Source organism: Aedes aegypti, chromosome 3 (genome assembly GCF_002204515.2).
Source record: "Aedes aegypti strain LVP_AGWG chromosome 3, AaegL5.0 Primary Assembly, whole genome shotgun sequence".
NCBI lineage: Eukaryota > Metazoa > Arthropoda > Insecta > Diptera > Culicidae > Aedes > Aedes aegypti.
This window is the reverse complement of record NC_035109.1, coordinates 377,002,249-377,018,907: the sequence shown is the minus strand read 5'-3', so window position 1 is coordinate 377,018,907 and position 16,659 is coordinate 377,002,249. Positions and strand designations below refer to the sequence as shown.

General features: G+C 36.1%; 1 protein-coding gene across 8 annotated transcripts in view; it reads right to left on the bottom strand.

Moving 5' to 3' along the window:
* LOC5567490 (macoilin-2) overlaps nt 1-16,659 on the bottom strand; it is a 68,844-nt gene that overhangs the window by 45,232 nt on the left and 6,953 nt on the right. For 5 of the 8 annotated variants that reach the window (XM_021852450.1, XM_021852454.1, XM_021852457.1 and 2 more), the window contains exon 2: nt 9,926-10,243. In XM_021852450.1, coding sequence (XP_021708142.1) covers nt 9,926-10,002 — 77 coding nt within the window. In that variant the 5' untranslated portion in view covers nt 10,003-10,243. Of the gene's footprint in view, nt 1-9,925; nt 10,282-16,659 lie in introns of all 8 variants that reach the window. The other 3 variants (XM_021852453.1, XM_021852456.1, XM_021852455.1) reach the window with 2 other exon arrangements.

The window sequence follows — 16,659 nt, the reverse complement described above, 5'->3', positions numbered from 1 at the left end:
CGACATCTACTCGTCGTTAAGCGGGAAACCAATCTCCTGCAGCTTCTGGCTTGTGCTCATAATTTCGTCCACGTACTCTTCAACGGATGAACAGTCTTCGTGTTCCAGTCTCATTAGCTTCCGCAGCAGACTAATCTTGCGATACTTTCTGCTGTCCTGGTAGGCCGTTCGGAGACTGTGCCAATCTTCTTTGGCCGTTCGTTCGCTCTGTTCGCTCTGGACCAAACTGAAATTGTACCTCTCGATACTGAGGCAAATCGGTACAAGTCCTCGGCTTCGACTCGCAGTAAAGTAACTGCTGAATCGATTCAATGGGTACTCAATAACTTTGCTCCTATCAAATCTCCTGGAACAGATGGGATAATCTGGAAAGTCCACAGAGTCTCTTAGCGTTAGCGTTAGCATAGTTACGGTATACTTCGTAGATTATCATCATCAATCATGTTCATATTCCTTTTGATAATCTCATCTAGACTGCTCTCAAGAACAAGGCTGGGGAGTGAACCTTGATCCAATCATAAACAAGAAATCCAAAATAATGAACATCGCTATTCCCGGCCACGCCCATCTTTACCGTAACTTAGGATAATGGAAGGAAATGTTGATATAGCACTTACTTAACGAGAGGCCTCCGACTCAGTGACACCCTCATAAGTGCTACGGATTTGGGGGTTGGGAAGGGTTGCCTGAAAAGCTGGCGATGGGCCCAGAGGATTTGATGTTTATTATGGAAAGTCCACAGAGTCCTTTTGACACAAAGTTGTATACGACATCGAGAAAGCATTCGATCAGAAGCAGTTTTGCCCAGGTACCTTTGGGCCCAGAGTACTTTTGATAACGTGTCTTTCGATGCCATATTGGAAGCTGCACGAAACCATGGGCTACCTACAATACCTACAATTGAATTTACCAAATGCTCAAGAACCGACATTTCGTCAAGCTGTGATTCGGAAATTAAGTGTTTGCGTGTGCTCCCGAGGGGGAGTGTTTTGTAGAATCTCGTAACAGATACGCTATTGAGGCAACCCAATATTAGCGGTTTCCAACTTATGAATTTGCCGGTGACTATCTAGCTTTGAAAGTTGGATTTTCATAAGCATCCTGTTCGACCTGATGCAAAGTGCTCTTCAGTCAGGTAATCAAATTGGAGTCGCCAATATGACCTTTCGGTAACCCGAATAGAACAACTATAAATTGTTCTTATTGCGGAAAGACGAAAGCATCGCATGACTTCATCGGCCCTGAGCCAGCTATTCCAATTTCAATTCTTGGGCGGCAACTCAACACAAGCAATATTGGAATACCGTACACCCCCGTTAATTTGAACGGTACCTCATGCAAACCATCGGGGTTCATTTTTAATTTGAACATCTAGTCACCCTAGAAACGTATTTCTGGTTACCTCTTTCACTGTTGTGTTTTGATTCTGCGATTCGTTCCACAGCGTTCCATTCCACTTTACTCCGTTCCATGAGCTAAATGATATTTGAACCATTTTTAATCTAAACGATGTGCAAATTAGCGGGGTACAAATTAAAAAGTGTTCAGATTAAATGTGGTCAAACCAACGGGGGTACCCGGTAGTATCTTCTACAAAACTGTTCAACTAAATGAGATCTATTCGCCCAAAACTTATTAGTTCGGAATACATGAGTCGTGTCCGTCAAACAAAATTGTACATTACTGGCCTTCTGATACCTGATACCATGCGATTTTCAAACAAACAAACAATTCATACAATGTTCCGGGGTTTAGAAATTTATGAATGAAATCTCAATGGAATTTATTCTTTGAACTCTTTCCGACATTGTGCTTGACCCGTGAGAAAGTCCCTTCTTATAAATCGCTGGAATTATTACACATCGTAACAAAAATGACATTTTGCGTGTTTCAAGGATCAAATTATGTGTCTCTAGTAGATTTTGGGTTGCTGAATCTGATGGCGTTCTTAGAAATGTTCCAGCACGTCACATTTTTTAGCTACAGGTCGTCAAAGTTGTATAAAACGCTGGTTTTGTTGATGTTTGCATAAAATTTAAAGTGTGATTTATCAAATTTTTTTGTGATATAATCTACCAAACATGGTAAATAGGACTTGAACTCTTAATTTAAAAATAATTTAGTTGAAACTTCACGATAAAATTTAGTTTAAATCGATTTTTTTCAACATGCTTGCAGTCTTCATATAAAATTCTACGATTCTCTTATATGGCAAAATACAATACTTTTTTGAACCAAAAAAAAAACATTTTATCATCGGAAATATTATGAACTTTGTTAATAACTATTGTTTTATACATGAAGTTTGAATTCTGTGACAAATTAAGCAAATAAATTGCCGTACAAGCTGGCAAACTTGCATGCAAGTTGGCTAAAACAGACAAATTTTGCATTTTCAACAGTCAATATCTCGAAAATTAGACGTGTCATGATATTTCTGAAAACGGCAATGGACTCAGCCACGCTCAATTTTGTAAATAGAGTGATTCCAAGCAACAGCACCAAAATTTGGTAAATTTTTTAATTCATTTTTTTCTATTGAGCTGAAACTTTGCACAGTTTTCCAGTTCCATCTAAATCGTCATTTTCCGATATCAAATCTTCAAGTTGAGTCACGACTAACTTTTCAAAAGGGTGTATGTGAAAATGGTTCAAAAATATTCAAAAAGCTGCACAGCAAAAACGGTTCGTTCGATTGTTAGACAACTAAAGAAACAAAGTTAGACAACTAAATAAAGATTCCAAAAATAATACACACAGCAAAAAAAATTTTTTTTGCATTAAAAAACATAATTTTTGACACAAAAACTCAAATATCTCAAAACCCTATCGGAATACCAACGTAATTTTTTGAGAGAAAACGGTCCATTATATTAGCTATCTACCATAAAAATTTGGTGATGGTAAACCAATAAACAAAAAAGTTATGACATTTCAAACATGTCACAATTTTCACATTTAGTAGAAAAAAAAAATAAAAATTTTTTTCGGTGTAAATTATTACGGGAACCGCAGTTTGTTGCTGATTTTATTGTTAAGGGCCTTGCGTGAATTAAACAAGTCGTTTTCATGTATTCATTAGTATTATGTATATTATATGTATAAATATTATGTATATGTATAAATATTATATGTATATGTATATATGTATAAATTAAAATGAATTAACAGATTATATACATAATACTAATGAATACATGAAAACGACTTGTTTAAATCACGCAAGGCCCTTAACAATAAAATCAGCAACAAACTGCGGTTCCCGTAATAATTTACACCGAAAATAATTTTTTTTTTTACCAGGATATTTTCTTTAGAGTATGATCGATGAGTTTCTAAATGTTATATATAAACTTTAAAAGTTTTGGATTTGGGTATGCGTTATGAGATCATGAAAACATTTTATTAATACTTATTTATTTATTTATTGTTATTCATTTTTTTTACAATATCGAACACTTTTGCATCATTATCAGTACAGTTCGAGTATAGTTTTGCTTTAATTTTATTTTCTGACAATGGAATGAAACAGTGAAATTTTTGGGTTCCTTGGATCGTTTTCGCGTTATTATATTGCTCGCTGAGCTCTGATGCCGTTAATTCGTACTCTTCAGTAGTAGTAAAACAAAATGATAATTTTGTTAAATCTTCTTCTTTTCTGCGATTCGTCCAATCAAATAGTTCTTTTGCAGTTTTCATTGGATGCTCACGTTCTTTGGCTAAACTTGCTCTTGTGGCCATGCGCTTTATGGTTCCTCCAATAGCATCACAAGGACCTTTGCCATGTGACGTAGCAAAGAAATGCCATTCTGCATCAATTCCGTACTTTGATTTAAATTGACATAGGCTCGAAAAATTCTTACGGTTTTTGTACTGCGATGGTGCTCCATCAGACATGAAATATATCTTTCTGATTTCTTTATCCTTATCAACGCGTAAAAAGTTAATCATTTTGGCAATGAACAAATTTACAGGTACTGAGTCGTGTCTTAAATCTTCGGAAATTACAATAAAACTAAAATGTTCAATTTGCGTACTTCCATTGAAATAAATAACGAATGGATGAATTGTAGCTTGTTGTACGTTCCAGTGATGGGACTGCACTTCATCTTGCAATACAAAGCTATAGTTTTCAGAAAAATCACAAATGACTGAAAATTCACCATCTTGTAATGTATTTTTCGTATTTTTTAAAAAGCGGGATTGCTCTGTTTTAATAAAGTCGTGAGGAATTAAACTTTCTAATTTCAAGCAAAAAGATGACACAAACTCAACTACAGGTTTTACAATAGTTTTTAGGTCACACCTATCCGTGGTCACCCATTGCTCAAATGATAACTGATCAATATAATTTTCTTCAAACTCAGCGATTAAAGTATTTTCCAATGATGAAGAATCTGGACAATCCGAACAAGATCGTAGATAGCAATTTGATGTTGTATTTTCACACAAAAGACTACCAGTTAACATTTTAATATCCTTTGATAAATTGATTCTTTTCAAACTATGTAAGATTAGGTTAATATTTTCGTGTGTTGTGCACACACAAACATTATGTGTTCCTGAATTGGATAGAAGCTTGCATTGCCTTGGACGAAGGCTTGCAAATGAGGAAAAACCTACCTTAATATTTTCGTTAATTTCCTTGAAGCGTGTATACGCTTCTTTCAAAGTACCGTAATCCGGGGTAACATTGATCATTTTTTTGAGTTTTTCTCAAATTTTTCATTTCACAATACAAATGTTACAAGTTTTATATTTTTAAAACAAGTACTGGCTCCGACCGCTCCTAACTTTATACCTTATTTTGTTTTTCGAAAGATTTAAACATGTTTAAATAAATGTTTTAAGTGATTTTTTGATTCAGCTGATATGGGGTAACATTGATCACCCAAGTAAACAACGTTCGGTAATATTAGAAATGTCGTTACTTACTAAAATCATGGCCCCTGAAGCCGAATATGAAGACCAAACTCTTACAAGTCATTTACTTTTTGAGTTATTTCAAAATTAAAAACACCTTGAACCGCGGAATACGCCTAAAAGTAGGCCATTTTCTAAGGAAATTCTACATTCTTAATTGTAATTAGTTAATGTTGCCTAAATGAATAAACTTATAAAAGATTTGACAACGGAATCGTTTTCGGCGATGTCATATTTAGTATTAACCGCATTTTTCTTGATCACATCGTCTGCAGAACTCATGTGAGACATGAATTTTTGGTAGTGTCAGTGAAAGTGCTAGAAATCATTGATTCAAAAAGTTGACAAATTTACGCATGAAGTAAACGCAATTTTGGCAAAAACCTTAATTTTCATTAGGTTATGAATATAAGAAAGAGAGGCACTATTCATTATTCGAAAATGTTTCATCAATAAATCTTTATTTGAACTTTTAACGAGATGAGTCATTCCGATCAATGTTACCCCGCTGATCAATGTTACCCCGGATTACGGTAGTCATCATTAATCGTTTTTGGATTGCTTGACGCTTTCCATCTTTTTTTACAGATACATAATCTTTTTGGCCAGGCATAGCTCTACTTACTTCATCGTCTTCAAAATATTGAATTATTTTTTCTTTTGTCTCATCTGTTAATGAAGTACTCGACCTAGCATTTTTGGTTGCAAGACAGTTATTTTTGAATTGTTTTGCCTCTTTTGCTGTATTTCTATTGGTTTTGAACTCATCAATGGCGTCTTGAATAGACCACGAGCTTGACAGCATCGACAAAATCAATAATTTTTCTTTCCTTGTCGTGGCTAGATTCGAGAACCTTTCCTTCATATTCATAATTACCTCATCGTAGTCTGTATTTTCCACATCCTCAGGTCCTAATTTGAAGAGGTTTCTTCGTACAGCTTCGTTGATTTCACGGTATTTTTTCTCGGGATAATTGACGTAACCCATCTTCGTCCATTTAATCGGAGTCACTTTTATTCCAGCATTCCCTTCGTTGAAGCGTTCGATGTTGACCTTCTGGATGCACTCATCTTCTGATTGATTTGTTGAAACAGATGTCGCTGATGGTACCGTGGCAAGACTATCTGCACTTGGTACTTCTGGTAACTCCTCAGTTGTTGTCGGTGCATCTAGTAATTCCTCAGTTGTTGTTGTTTTCGAACTTCCTGCAACCTGATCCACCGATGATGTACAGATTGCCCGTTTGTCAACGTTTAAACGGCAGGACGTACAAATGCGTAAATTTGTATTCAATGTAGACATTGGAGCATAACCAGCCGCTTTCAGTTTATCTATGGTGCTTTCGGTGAGATTTCGTAGCTCTTTCGAACACTTTTTTTCTGCAAACGGCCTGCAACAGTTGAGAAAGCGACTACTCATGTTGCTCGTTAGATTTTAATAAACAAAATCACTTTTAAGTTTTTACTGACTAGTTTGGTGTCGTTTGCTTGACTGAAGAAAAAATTTACAATTAAATCTTTTATAACCATAGTGGTAGTATATTTTTAGCTTTTTCGTGAGTATGTTCATGGTATGTACCTATCATGTTTTTGATGTTGTTGAAGTTACTCGCTTTCTCCCAAATATGATTAACAAAGTCTATTCTCTACCAAGGCGGGTCTATACCCAGGTGTAATCAGATTTTAACTTTGTGGAGAAAACCAGCGCCGAGAAAACCGACCTGCTTTACTCAATAGCGATATTTTGGTGCTTGAGACAAAAACGTGTCCCGCAGTGTTATTAAAAAACTTATCAAATCATATTCTGGACTGACAATATTCTGGAGAATATCCTGAAAAACATCGGGTAGAATCTCTGAAGAAATGTGTAAAACATTTATTAACGAACGAAATTCGACTGTATATGAAAGTGTTGCCACAACTCGCTTTACCTGAGAGGCAATGGACAGGCCTATCGTCGGTTGACAAATGTCACGATGACAGCGATACAGCTTGAGCTGACGATTTGGGGACAAGAAGAAAATTGATGAAGAGTGTTGGACACGTTTTTGTAGCATTGAACTAAATTTAATTATTTCTCTTGAATTTGATAATTTCTCGTGAACTAGTAATCGAAATATAAAAATACGTGAGTAGAAGGCAAAACATAATTGAATTTGAAATTTTCATTTTCATTTTCATTTTGCAGCGTTTGGTGGGGCAATGAGAGCGCAAGTCAGTCCAAAGCCGGGGGAAGGGATAGGTAATGGCCGTAATAGTCTATGCGGACCACTTGAACACCATCGGAAAGGATAAGAAGGGTTGGGGTAGGGTATAGGGAATTGGAGAAGACTTGACACAGTAATGCTGCAAAATGTAAATGTGCTGAAAGCAATTTAATTTGAGTTTTGAAGTTTGATTTGACTTATTAAAATTCCAAATAGATCGGCCATTGTACAAGTAAGGAAGAATATGCTGATCGCTTTCTAGAAATTTTATAAACAACAAAATAGTAACAATATGAGAGTGATGCTAAGGGCTGCTGATGGCACGATGCGACGCTTTAGGAGATTTTGATACTGAATGAACATTACTATAAAGAGCGTAATTCAATCGATGGTGATAACTTTACAAACTTTATCTGTTTTTGCACTGATTAACGATGCTGATTTATATAAAAATATTTGATATTATTAGTTCATTTGTTTGAGTGATCTATGAGTTAATTTTACATACCGATACTTCGATGATGATACTTCCCTGACCAGAAATATTCTATTTTGAGCATCCTTTTCGAAGCTATTCTATCCAGGTATCCATGTACTGCTTTCAATCCTGAAATTATTCTTATTGTGCATGCTCATGCATTATATTAGTGATGCTCATAATCATGCAACAGACAAGAAGGAGAGAAAAAGAGAATATAGGAACAGTGATTAGTAATGAGTTAATTATGTAGTTTTGTTAGAATTATAAACAATTAAACAGTAGTAATGAATAGCTTACAAAATGACTTTGCAGCATAGCTGAGCCTTTCGGATCGTAAGACCGATGTATAAACATAATTTGTTTCGAAATTGTCCGCGTGGTCTTCTAGTGCCCCTATTAGATAAGAATCATTCATAGACATACATACCGAATGCTCGCCATGACCCTATGACCAACATTTGTATATGTATAGCCTTAGCTGATGTGGCTTTTCTAATAGGTAGTTCTTTCACTCATTGATTGTCTTCAAAACCTTGTCAAGTATAGAAAATTGATTTTATTTCATTTATTACTATATTGAAGCTACATTGGACTTATTAAGTATTAGGTATTATTTTATGTTTTTATCACTATTGATATTATCAAGGCCAGAATTCCCAGTGAGTGAAGAATTTTATAGTACTAGAACACCATAGAAGATCGCTAAACATTACCTAATCATGGAACGGCTTTTTGCTCTATTATTTTAAGTAGATGCTATTGATCTCCCTTTGCTCCTATCCGCAACCCGGTGCACGCGCCCTGTTGGTTTTCGAAAACCTCGTAGAAGATTACAAACCGTCAATGGCATTCCCAATTACTACCCCACATTGCACATTCAAGGGTCTAATTGTGCTCCTAACCCACCCTCAGTCTGTAATCTTCTCGCCAGTTTAGAATTATATTTTCCCGAAGTGAAAGCAATTTTGATGAGTGATAGCGCAGTGCAGCCCAACTGCATAGTACAGTATTTTAACCAGAATCTTTAGGTCAGAAGATAAAATCTAAATTTTGTAATAATAAGGTTGCCATTGCTTTGAAATTTACCCAACATCTAATCAAAACTACTGACAACAGCGATCAATTATCAAAATTCATCGCTCCCTGGAAAATATAATTCCAAGCCCAGGGATAATTGAATTTGAAATTATTGAAATTATTTGTATTGTAGATTAAACTTCAGGGGAATCATCTAATTGTTCTGTCGAATCAAAGCATTATAAGAAACCATTAATATGAGTAGACTAAACAACCACTAAATTTGTATACTAATGTTGTTCTAATAAATATCCACAGTTTTGAGCTGCGCAACTAATCGACTGCTGCAAAGATTCGTTTGTTTTCGACCAGAACAGAAAGTATAAATCAAAATTAAACAAAAACACATACATTTTTTGGTGCTAACTTTTGCAATATGTAATCAGTTTGTAGGTTTGTGTCAATTAACCAAAACTGCTTATCTTGTTAAGAAAAATATCAAGTTACAGAATATTGAGAAAGGCAGAAATAAGTGCACTGCTGTCTCGTGTCATAACACGTTAATATTTATGACATTGCCCAAATGCGCAAATTGTGTCTCAATCACTGAACATCAACCTTGAACATACTCCATACCATACTCAGAAGTGAACTACATTTTCAGATTTACCTAAATTAGTCATATCAATCCGCGTACAACATTATATACGTAGGCGAACGGTACAACAGTCAGTGGCGTCAAAATGTCGCCAAACGAATATACGACCAACATCAGACGACGACACAATCATCCAGTCTTGTGCTGTTGCTGCTGCTGCATCAGTAGTGACAGGAATGTGCGTGCGTTTGTCCCGTCATGCACTGACTGGGAAGAAGAGAAACGGAAGCATGCCAACAAATGAGGCGAAATATCATGATCACGATAAAATAATACCCCACGCAATGGTCCTCAAAATAAAGTCCCTACATATCCCTTGCTCCAAACAGGAGTAATTTAAGTGAATCGTAGCTAAAATTATTGTTTGCCCTCAATGATCTTCTCATGTCCTAAGATCAAAAATGTTTGTTCAAACGATTTTCCTCGATTTCCCGGGTTTCCCGTCTCTTTCCCGGTTCGGAGGCCACCCTGATTATTACATTTTCCAGTGTTGTTTGCTTAATACTATGAGCTTGGTTCAAAATATATAGTGTGGATCAAATATCTAAATTTTTCAAATATGAAACTATGGCGACGAATTTGTTCTAGATACTCCTCTGTGCGCCCCCGTGATTATTCTCCCATTCGATATGCACTCACCTTCCAATCTGCTCTGCTATTTTGTTCCTCTTGATGGGTCGCCGAATCTTGCCACAATCGGCATTTCTCCTCTTCATTATCCGCGTTGCTTTCTCCGTGCCGGCTCCGTGGTTGTTCCGTTTGGGGTTCGCTTCCACCGAAATTATTCGTCCCCGAAGCTTCACCGAGGGGCTCCGGGACACACAAACAAACAAGCTGGACGGGGTCCTCACGCTCCTCCGCCCTCCACCCGAGAAGGGATCCTAGCGGGGCCTCCGGAACCACCACTGCACTGTCTCTTCACACTTGTACTTTCTTCTTCACACTCGGCTCAAGCGGCTGCGGGAAAAACTCACTTTTAGGGGAAAACTATTTTCCTGCTTGTTTTTCGCGGCGATATAAATTTAGAATGAGTCTTCTTTGCGGATCGAGGCGACCGATGGGTTTTTTCCCGTGTTATTTGCTCTTTTTTAGCACCCACTCGTTTAATGCCCCTGGCGTAGCATGTGAAAAGAGCGCAACGGGTTGAGATGGATGTGAATTAGAGTTGCACAAATAGAATCGATGTACAATGTTCAAGTGATGCAAATTTTGAAATTTTTGCTCCCCTATGCTTAAGCATGCACATTGCAAACCCAGTTTATGATTATGAATTATTATTAATTCAATAGGTTTTTGGACAAATTTTAGTTGTGGATGTTTGAGCTGATTTAATGTAAACCAGCCGTAAAAAGCCACTAGTGCGACAATAGGCGACAGTTCACTAATGACACATGAACTACCATATGATTGTCAGATTGCTTATGATGATGCTTCAATCGAAATCCTTTAGAAATTTTCAAGCAATTTATTTTGACATAATTTCTTGAAACAGTTCAAGAAATTGTTTGAGAGTTCCTTAAGAATTCATTTTTTTTACTATTCAGTCTCGGTCCATCCACAGATCCATTTTCTGAGTTATTTCTCTGGAAATTCTTGACAAAAAAAGCAATCTAAGACTCATTAGAACATATTCGTCCTGAGAAACTTTTGAAAACAACTCCAAAAATTCTTTCGATTCCCCCAGTAATTCTACGAACTTTCTTTGTGGAGTTCTACCAGAAATTACACTAGAGTTGGATATTTGAATTTTTTGTGCTATTGCATAAGTATTTCTAGGATTTTTGAAAAATAATAATAATAATAATGTGAATATTAGACTGGCTCTTGAACAAAACATTGTAAATCTCAACGGGGCACTCCCTCAATGTGCCTTAGGATAAGAAAAATGATCTCTCAAAATTTCAACTCGATTGTTTACTCCACCAGCTGACGCATTCAATTCGAATTTTGTATGGGATTTGTTCCAAATACAAAAAAAAATTGACCGTTTGTCACTGTTTCATTGCCTTAGGATAAGAAAAATGATCTCTCAAAATTTCAACTCGATTGTTTACTCCACCAGCTGACGCATTCAATTCGAATTTTGTATGGGATTTGTTCCAAATACAAAAAAAAATTGACCGTTTGTCACTGTTTCATTCCGAGTACTAGTTGATCGCGTTCAATTGACCCTATAATGACAAATTCACTAGTTGACATATATATGCATGCGCCTTGTGCAGCAGTTCGCCCAGCGTCATAGGCGGCTATGATGCGCTCAGTGGCTAGAGAAATACAAAGCATGAGCTTAACAAATCTACTTCAGATAGTTAAAGCACTAACTTTATTATTTTTAATCATAATACAACATTCTGCATACAGAGAAGAACTAGCTCATATGTTAAAATTCTCGTTAATAAAGAAATAAAAAAAAAAAACATTCTGCATTGTGCGCTATGGTATCAAGTAGTATTTTTGACATTCTAGATTCAATGGAACGCGATTACCAATTTTCCTGAACCAAACAAAAGATGATGTGCTGTTTTCCATATGTTTGAGCTGGAAATCCCATATTAACTTCAGTTCAAATACGCCAGCTCATGGCACGACCAAATGAGCTGAAGTTTTCAGGAAGTCTTCTCCTAACCCAGAATGCGGTAGCCAACCCCGCCAGTCGAGAATTCATAAACAGAAGAGGAAAACTCAGATCAAGAATGTATTTAAAATGTAACCCTCGCTCACTCAGCTTTGAAATTTTATCGGTCCTATAACACTTCCCCGAATACCATTACCCCGAAAACCATCTCCCCGAAAACCAGTAACCCGAAAACCATTACCCCGAATGCAACGTTACCCCGAATGACACATTACCCCGAAAACCATTACCCCGAAAACCATTACCCCGAAAACCAGTTCCCCGAACACGACACTTCCCCGAAAATCAGTGATGCCTTCAAGAAATTCTTCAAGGAAGCTCGCGAATTTGAGCCTGAAAGTTTTCGACTTAATAGTAGTATTCCTAGGGTCGGTGTTCCCTTAGTGGACAGTCCCCTATAGTCGCACTAGTGGCTTTTTATGGCCGTTTTGGTATAAATCTTTTCAAAATATTTTTTGACATGAAGGTCAAGAGCTATTAATCTAAGTACCATTTATACACAGCTTGATTTTGTTCAAAAAATGATCGAAATAATTAGTTTTGCTTAAAATTTGAGCTCCCTTGCGCCTATAGTTAACCTATTGTTCCTATAGTAGCACTACCGAGAGAAACTATTTTTTATTATACAAAATAATTGATGAAATAAGAACTTTTTTACATCAAACGGAAGCTTTTGATCCACACTGTGTAGGAAAAATATAAAAGTTTTGTAAAAATACGATTTTGATAAGTATTTTGCCAATGCCGTGATGCTAGTGCTACTATAGGAACAGGAATTAGAAATAGTGCTACTATAGGCACATGTATTCTTATAGTGGCACACGCGATAATAAATACAAACATTTGAGTTTTTGTAGTTTTCATATTTTTCCCACAAAACCAAGATAAAAAGCTTTTAGATGATGTAAAAACAATGACGCTAGCGTTATTTTTCGATTTTCTACGATTTTTTGTTCTTAGCTATGCGGCTATTGGTACATCGACCCTATAGTGATTTTTTATTCTTTCAATCATCGGCTGTTCTTTCGAGGTTGTATAATGGCAGTGTAAATATTTTAATCAATGATTTTCTCTTCATCGAGTTATAGGCTGTTGTTTCGAGTTGTACCGTTTGAGTTGAAGTTTGAGCGAAAGCGGTAAAAAAATCGACTGACAAAATTGTCTTGAGCGAAATTCAAAGTTGGCAGTGACTTCAAAAAATAAATGAAAATAAGCCCCTGCATTACTTGTCCGTATTACATCTTGTCAGTATTACAATTTCTAACAAGAGATTTGTCCCTCTTTTCGGCTATTCTTTCGGAAGTTGCACTAGCAAAGTGATTGTTGGCATCATAATTATTGACGCTTTCAACAGTGTTTTTTCTTCTTTTATCATAGGCTGTTCTTTAGCGATGTACTTTTGAAAAAGTGGTCAGTTTAATATTAGTTAACATTTTCATCTGACATTTTTCAAACCATAGTCTAATGACATTTTAGAATATGTTGAACTCGCATTGCCTCCAGCAATATAAAAATATAATTAGGCATTACCAAATAATATAACGCTTTTGAAAAAGGGCGGGAAAGGTCTTTAATGTCAGCATTAACATCAGTTCGAAAAATGATTTATTGCTGTGAACACAATCATTCTCACAAAATCAAGTACACGCCTGTGAGTAAAATTTGGGTTCTCACTTGGCTCATGAAGAATAGCTGTTGATTGAAAGAATAATAAATCTTTGATAACATGAAGTACATGAATTCAAATGAAAATCAAAATTCTATGAAATAGGTATATTGGATTCATTTGTCGGATCTTCATTTTGAATTTTTCGTGCCAAGAAAATTCGGGGTTATGGTCCATTCGGGGAAATGGTATTCGGGGTAACGGACTATTCGGGGTAATGGTTTTCGGGGTATTGGTTTTCGGGGTAATTGACCATTCGGGGTATTGACTTTCGGGGTGATGATTTTCGGGGTAATGGTATTCGGGGAAATGTTATAGGATCAATTTTATCTGCTTTTAGTGAACTCAAGGTAAATAGAATGAGGCGATTATTGTGTCATAATTAAAAATGAATGAAGATTTGGACGTGTTATAATAATCTCGACGTATCCAAAACAATCGTATCACTATAGACTAATAAATAACACTTAGGTATTTTAAATTGATTTCGACACAATTAGCCCATACGCTCATGTGTGTTTAAGCAACGACTATTTCCAGGGCCGGATTTACAAATGGGGCACGGGGGCCATTATCTTACAGAGGGCCGCCTCCCAGAAAAAAAAACATTTTGATTATTTAGCATAAACTAGATATTTGTAATGTTTTTTATAAGGTTTGAACGTAAACCAATTTGAAATTTTAATTATTTTAGGTAAAGTTATTTTTACATTTAATACATCTTAGTAGATTTAACATGTTTACAGGATAAATTCAATGTTTTTTTTTGTCAATGTCAACAACAAAATTCGTTTGATGATTATCTTTGTATAGGTACCTTAATTCAAATTATGCGTATTCTATTCATGTTTAATATTCAAGTGTTGAACAAACAAATTTGTTTAACTATTTTGCATTGAAGAAATTGCTGTAGAGCTAGTAGCAGGTCTTTTTCTAGATACTGTCTCTATTTCAATGAAAGTATCTGAATAATCTTCATTTCTAATTTAAGATATTTAGGATCTCTATTTTAATCAGTTGTTACTAATCCATGGAAGAATCACCTGATACAATCATCACTTAGGCCTTCCTTGAAAAATATCTGAATCATTGGAGAAATTCCTGGGTAATTCTTAATGTTATCCTTGTTAAAATCCAGGTTATATTTTTAAGATATCCGAAACAAAATTCTTGGAGCAATCGCTTAGTAAAATTCACAGGAAATAATGACTAGTTCTTCGGAATTATCTCTGAATCGTGGGAAAATACCTAAACTTTTACGAAATTCCTACAAAAAAAATATCACGAAAAAATATGTACAATAATATTAGCAGCAACACTACCGAAATGAAGAATTACAAAAAAAAAGAGAAATGTCTGGCCTGATTATCTTTTATAGTCCATTTTTGCAAGCTAGAGTTCTCTAAAGTTGCTTTATTCAAGGCACTTAGACGCTACCAGGTTTGCAATGTGATCGATAGAGTAATTTTCAAAATAAATAATAGGGTCCTAAAATGTTGAATGAAATCTTGTTTTTATTTAATAACACGAAAAAGCATGATACTGTAACTACTTTAACAATTTTTCCCGCTTAAATAACCGCTATATCATGTTTAAACTTTAATTTAAAAATTGGGTCCATAAATGAACCTTGACACTTAAGATCATGTTTGACGTTCGCTCAGTCGACAAAAACACCACAGGGGTTATAGTTTTTTCACTGGAGTTGTTCCTATCTGACATTTCGGAAGGGACACGGAAAACAAAATACACCCAAAATTTGAGTTTAAGCCAAGGGGTGTGACAAAATCTAATAAAAAACATAAAAAATGTTTTGTGGACTTAAACAAACGGAAAACATTAAAAAATTGAGTAAACAAGTGTTTATGGCCTAAACTTAAGCGTTTGGCACTAAAATTGGAACAGGGCTTTAGGACCCAATTAAATAATTAAGTCCTAATACTTGATCTGCAGATATGTATAGTACATTGGCATTCGAACGCTGTCATAAACTTCGTTGAAAAAGCTTTCATTGTAGTTGGAAAAGTCATGTTGAAAAATCTTTAAAATTTAAGCAAAAGGATGGCACTCCGCTTGTTTATCCAAATCGCTGTTGAATCTTTCTTGATCTTCTTGTATCTCGTAAAGGCAACAAAATGATGACAAAACATTTTTCCGATGTTCATTGCCTGAAATATCTTTTTTATGGATCAATGGTGCGCTTGATTCTGAAATATTTGGGTTAATTCTACGAGTGGCGTGAGGTGACAATTCTCGACTCGAGTGAAGTGACTCGCCGTGCAAATCAAACGGAGAGTCACTTCACTCGAGTCGAGAATTGTCACCTCGCTATACGAGACCGACAATTGTCACCTCACGCCAGTCGTAGAATCAACCCAGAGAATTGTCACCTCGCTATAAGCCATTTTACGAAGCCTGGTCAAATGACAGGAGACCTGGGATTTTTCAATCATCGGCGTCAGTTTTCGCGATGATGATGGTTGATGACTGTGCGCATTTCTAGCGTAGATTTTCATCCAGGCGAAAACTTAAATGGAGAAAAATTATTAAAATATTTCTGATCACAAAAGTGCTTTTTTATGTGCAATATGGGTAACAAAGAGGTAGCAGATACAATAACTAGGTGTAATGTTGCAGTAACGAACATTTTTGGATCTCATTTTTGTCATTGTCTCCATGTCCTCGTTTGGTAAGATGAGGCGTTATTGAAAATCACGCTGGATTTAATCCCAGGTCTCCTGTCAATTGACGCCGTTGCGGCGATCAGCTGTTCCGAAACGTCTCGTAAAATGGCTTATACAGCACCGACAATTGTCACCTCACGCCACTCGTAGAATTAACCCAATTGATCTCCCGTTTGGAATCCATATTATAACAACGGCGATGAAAGAGTTGAACCGCTCCAACGACGGTTTTTTCGATTCGTTTTGCGCAAACAGCCTCGGAGTGACCAGTTCCGTCTGCCAAGTTATGAGGATCGTTGCCGGCTGATTGGTCTGGAGCTGCTTCGAGTTCGTAGGGATTCGTCAAGAGCTCTCCTGGTTGCTGACATCTTGCAAGGCCGAATAGACT